The 6,184-nt window shown below is 37.9% G+C and overlaps 1 protein-coding gene across 1 annotated transcript; it reads left to right on the top strand.

Moving 5' to 3' along the window:
* The first annotated feature begins 715 nt into the window (after positions 1-715).
* LOC126374085 (protein sister of odd and bowel) lies at positions 716-5,374 on the top strand. Its single transcript, XM_050020558.1, has 2 exons — positions 716-1,933; positions 4,361-5,374. Exons 1-2 carry the CDS (start codon positions 873-875, stop codon positions 4,734-4,736), a joined length of 1,437 nt encoding a protein of 478 aa, XP_049876515.1. The 5' UTR covers positions 716-872; the 3' UTR covers positions 4,737-5,374.
* The last annotated feature ends 810 nt before the right edge of the window (positions 5,375-6,184 follow it).

The following is a 6,184-nucleotide window of genomic DNA, read 5'->3' as shown; positions in this document are numbered from 1 at the left end:
TATATCGCTGTTTATTCCTTTGAGTATTCTCATCCATAAAATCAAAAGCCATGTCTATTATTGTAAGTCTCTGCGAAGGGCAAACATGAAAAGCGACACTGGCTCGGTTCGGTATTTGGTTAATGTCCACTTTTGTCTCAAAGCTTGTTTCTCAGATGTCCACTTTATGGGCGCCGACCCGCTCTCGATGGCACTAATAATTTTAATGTTCTAACTCATCACTCAAATAAAACATAATATAAAATTTCAAGTTCATAATTACTACAGAAATTGGGGTAGTTATAATATAACTACAACAATTTTATGGCTGTTAAATCATAGATATGGTGAAAATATGGAGGCTTTTGTTTACATTGTTGTGCTTTGATTACTAACGCCTACATCAATATTAAAAAACAGACAAGACAAGATAGGTCGACAGACTGTATGCGCGTGACCTACTGACAAAACAAGCAGAGCGATCGCTGCAACAATTGTTTTCCCATAGGCGCGCGGGCCGATTCCATTCAGAATCTCATTACACTCGAAAGGGGTACAACAAATCTGGCGCAACGCCGTTCTCATGGACGTGTCTGTCGTTAGGGCAGCGTGAGGTGACCATTACTCGTACAAAGAGTTGCCTAAAATAGAGAGCTTTTGTGAGGCGGGAAGGCAGGCGCGGGCCGAGGTGGGGGCGGGGCGGTCGCGCGCTGCCCGCCGGCTCAGTCGCGCCGCGCCGCACAGCCGCCTCGCACGCCGCCGCTTCGCGCGCCTACAACACGCGCACGCGTACACCCCCCGCCACCCGCGCCCCGCGCGCCGCCGACACGTGCGTCTCTACTCTTAACACCTGCATCCTCATGGTATCCACCTCTACTTAATACAGTTTCATAATGCAAGAACAAAGTTCGTCGCGATCGAGCAAGTCCACTTTAAACTCGTTGGAAAGCGCAATAATCAAGCTCAAGAATAACCTACAAATACAAGACACGAAGACTTCTACCGAAATGAACGGGATCCTGGCAGTCGACCCACCGTCTCCTCATTCGGATACAAAAACGAATTCAAGTAAGACACCTAGTTCATCTTCAAACACAAATATTAACCTGTCGATAGCATCGGCAGCGTTATTGCAAGAAAACATGTTGCAACGATCGCTGCAAGGTGTGGTTATATCTCTGCAAAATGCAATGATGAATTCATTGCAACAAGCTGCATTGTTGCCTTCGAATTCCGCGGCAGCTGCGGCATTAAATTTACAAGCATTGGAATCCTATTTGACTTTACAACGTCTAACATCTGTCTCATCTGTAAACAATACGTCTCAGCCTAATACATCCGAAAATAGTTCAACATCCAAACAAGACATTTTACGAATAGCGACGGCAAGTGCAAAGATAAGTGAAGTAGATGCGTCAGAGAATGCTTCTAGAGAATTTTCACCAAAAACACCTGAAGAGTATCCTTTATCTGATGCTATTGCAGCTGAAGATGTAGACTTATCTGAAGAAGTAGAAGAAGACCTAGCGTTACTAGACAATGAAGATGAATTTACCTTGGAACAACATCTAGAATCATCATCTAAATACGGATTCAGTTCATCCCAGAACTTGGATAATGGATACCCGAGTCTTCTAATGAATGCGATGTATCAACAACAAATGAATGGAAGTCCATCCCAAGCACCCCTATCACCGCAACCTTCTAATTCTTCAAGTAGTAAATCTACAAATAGTTCTACATCTTCCACCGGCAGTAGTATATCTAATAAGCAGAAAACGACTGGGGGTGGGCCGCGGACGAAAAAACAATTCATTTGCAAGTTTTGCAATCGACAATTCACGAAGTCTTACAACTTACTCATCCATGAAAGGACGCATACAGACGAGAGGCCGTACTCGTGTGACATCTGCGGGAAAGCTTTCCGACGGCAAGATCATCTGAGAGACCACAGGTAATTTTTTACTTTTTTATCTACTTACAAATAAAATTTTCCAACAACATTATCAAGCTGTATATTTGTATTTCTTAATACAACTACTAAATGGATTAAACATTAATCTACTTTGACAAGAACATAGACAGAGTCAATTTATTCAATGTTAATGAGAACGAGTTTTCATTGCAAGAAATGACTGCGTTTTACGTGTAATTCATCATTGTTATCTTAATGAACACTTGTCGATATCTAAATCACTATCTTCACACTCAAGTAACCAAGTAAATCAATTGCGGTAATTAATTTTATTTTACTATCCCAAAAGTCCGGATCGAATGTCTCGACCCTTATTTATAAAGATAAAACCTGCGTTATAGCCGCGTCGAGATGCATTTTGGAGGTTCACGATTCTCATTTTTCGATATCAATAAAAGATTTTAGTCCTCGGGTTTCAACGCAAAATGTTATGAGGAACTTTTGAATAATGGCGGCGAGGGAAAAATATTTAAAACAAAAAGGGTTAAGTATGGACCGAGCAGATGGTATCGACAAGTCGTTCGTCACGCTCGTAAATTATTTCACAAAACCGCCGCTAATCCGAGGGGAACCGATGTTTTAATTTTGCCTTTTCATTTTGTTCTCTTCTTTAAAGTTCTTAAATTCCTTATAAACCTCTGCACATATCTGTTTCATCTTGAAATATTTATCTTGAATAATTTTGTTACACTTGAAAAAGATGTAGGTACCTAACTGTTAGTGGAATTGAAATTTGAGATATATCAGATTTATCAACACAATAGTATAACAATAATAATAACAGGTCGTAATCTTTGTTAATCTATTCTTCCACTCAGAACACCCACCCAAAAAGAGCTAAAGGTGTTGAATTCTTAACACCTGTCTCTCGGCGATTTCCTTCCAAATCACCGTATCTCTGTGGCAATAAAATAAATTTCGTGTAGACGCCGGAGGGTTAGCCCGGGCCGGGCCTGCGCGCTGTCGATGTTCAATCGATGTCCGTTGACACGATACATTATAATGGACCCGAGCGAGGCTTCGACGGGTTTTAACAAAGCACGTGGTGATCCTGACGTGAGGATTAATATGGATGACAAAAAAATAAAAACCGTGGTAAATACCCTTCGCATACAAAATCAAGTTTTATTCTTCGAACTGTTCAGATTTTTTGTGCAGATTGAAATTTTGATAATGATCCTAAATTAATTTGTATCTTGTTTAGTGTTTCTTGCATCCTTTTTAGTAACACGCTTAAATATAAATTTAACACCTTTTCTCATTTTATTTATCCCATACAGCACTCAATAGAGAATTCGAAGTAGGTACCTATAGTATTTAAAAATCGTGATAGTTATATAGAGGTAATTATAAAATACAAGTTTCATCATTGTAATAGGACGCATCCGAAACCATGTAACGACTAAAATTTCATAGCCAATCAATACGTATCGCGAGCTCAATTAATCAGCGGAGATGTCGTGTTGGTTCGAGTTAGGCCTAACGTGCGCCCGCGCCGTGTCGTGACACGCTCCACTGCGCGCGCACTCGGCCCCTAATCACCGTCATCATCTTCACTTTGAATATTGAAATTATAATTTCATTCATCATTATCCTGTCTCCACTTTATCGTCACCCATCTAACTAATCCCAACTATTATTACACGTATTACGTTTCTCTGGACACGTCGTTATTTTCTTTCGTCGAATGTTTGTTTATCCGAGGTAATTTCTCGAATCGTACTCGATTGCCGGTTATCAAGTTTGTTATTATTGATTACACGTTTCTCGGTGTTAATTATACCTTGTATGGATAAATTTAATTTTGTTTCGGGTACTTCTAATGTTCGGAATTTGGTCATATTTTAATTATTTTTGAAGCGTTGACGTGATTTATGTATTATTTTCCACTTTTAAATTAGCCTTTAACAAGAATTTAATGCTTTTGTGTAGATAGAGTTTCATCGGGTGGTGTAACTGTATAAGTCTTGTTTCCAGTTTTGAGTTGGCGTAAATTAATGGCACTGGCAATAAAAATGAGAGTGCATGCCAATTTATTACCAATATCCCGCGGGCGCTTGTTTGCTTCCCTGCTCCCACAAGGTGTTTAAAACACGCGAGAGCCAATGTTTCGGCGCCTGCAGACATGATATATTTATTGCCCGCCTCAATGATAGCCTTTCCAACTAAATGGTGTAGTTACTTAAGTAGTTTATGTAGTTTGTCTGTTTTCGTTACGAAATATTTATTGTTGTCGTTTTTATCATTTAGAAAATTTGGATTTGAAGTATTTTAGCTAATTAGGATTTTAATTTGTGCCAAAAATAATTATAATGTATGAAGCTTTTTCAATTTATAAAGGGCCTATAAATATTTGTAACACACTTATAAACCTTTCCAAAAGTTAAACCAATATTTCTTTTACAGATACATCCACTCTAAAGAGAAGCCTTTCAAATGCCTCGAGTGCGGGAAGGGTTTCTGTCAATCTCGAACGTTGGCCGTCCACAAAATTTTACACATGGAAGAGTCCCCTCACAAGTGTCCTGTTTGTAGTCGCAGCTTTAACCAAAGGTCCAACCTAAAGACCCACCTTCTAACCCATACGGATATTAAGCCATACAATTGTTCATCTTGCGGAAAAGTGTTTAGAAGAAACTGCGACTTGCGACGTCACAGCCTCACCCACAACCTCGTCGGCATCTCCTCAGTCAACACCTCACCTAGTGGAAGCAACGGCAAAAGCCCTCTACTCAACCCCAACTTTCCTATCGACAACCTCGACACGGAAGAAGAAAACTAGTGACCATAACTTACGTGAATAGTTTAAAGACTGATTAAAAGCCTATAAAAGAATTGCCTTGTAGTCTTAAGGTTTACAACGCTCTTATGTACAGCTATAAAATTAGACAGTAAAATGACCATCAAAGTTATGGAACCAGTTGATGGTGAACACAAATTATGGCTGTCAAATTGCGGTGATAATTTATACAACCGCTTTTTATTTTTATGCAAATGGGCGTCGTTGTGGCTTATGAACGATAGGTATATAAAACGACTACTATATTTGCAATGCAGTGCTAGAAGTCTTTAGTCTTTGAGTTCGACTTTAGTATTATTATGTTCTCATTTGTTTGTTTTCTGAAATCTTGTATATTTTCTGATCTCATTTTGTGTATATAAATAATAAATTATGTTTAAGCGAAACCTGTGCACTCCGTCCTCCCTAGCTTTAAGATTAGTTTGTATAGATATTATGTAAAATCATAATTTGAGTAAGAGGATGAATTTAATACCTATTTTTTTAATATTTACAACTTGTGTCTTCCTCAAAATTTGGCGTCATAGTGTGAAAATAAACTCTTTTAAAGATATATTTTCGAAAGTTATGTGTAAATGTTTTAGAGAATAATAAAATATAATTAAATGAATCAATACGTATTATTGTTCTTTTTGTTTTCGTAATATTATTAAGAAAAAGAACTCCTGAAGAAGAAAATAAATGCCCTGTCCAATGAATATAATAAAATTTCCTGAAGGTGTAGCAACCCTATTTGCTATTTTAACGGCGTATACAACATAGTAAACTTACATTAAGAAACTCTAAAGGACTCTTTAAGCAATTTTTTTTTTAAGAAAATAGTTGTTTTTTTTTTGACGTGACTTATTGTAGATTTGCCGCAGATGTCATTAACTACTTGACCGGACAAATGGGTAGCGCTTCAACGAAACCGATATTATTAGTTAAAATGATATACTCATTAACACACATCGGAATATCATGTAAACAAGTAACTACATCCAGTAGGATATTAATGTAGAAAAAGAAAACTAACCTGGCCCTTTTTAAATTTATATCTTGTTTAGGCAAGTGCTAGACATGACATGATTTTATCACAATTTTTACAGCACATCCAGCTCCATGACCCTTACTAAACTTCCTAACACGCCATGGACGCAAGAATGATAAGTAAGTTCTCATATGAACAACCAGATGGCGTTGGTGGACCCGTTCACGATTATGTGCATTAATAATAGTGAATAGAGATGTCTTCATTAATATCATAGAATGATTTATGCTCAATATCACCGTCGTTGAATGATACGAGCATTTTGAATTTGACCTCGGAGTAATTTCATATGTATGAGTCGGCTCTGGTTCAAACCCTAATACGAGTAGGTATTAAGACATACCTCATAGAAATGGATGTAAAAATAGATTATGGAAACCATTATGACCGCATTATAAAA

This window comes from Pectinophora gossypiella, chromosome 16, assembly GCF_024362695.1.
Source record: "Pectinophora gossypiella chromosome 16, ilPecGoss1.1, whole genome shotgun sequence".
NCBI classification, from domain to species: Eukaryota; Metazoa; Arthropoda; class Insecta; order Lepidoptera; family Gelechiidae; genus Pectinophora; species Pectinophora gossypiella.
The sequence above is the reverse complement of the archived record's forward strand: the minus strand, read 5'-3'. Positions and strand labels throughout refer to the sequence as shown.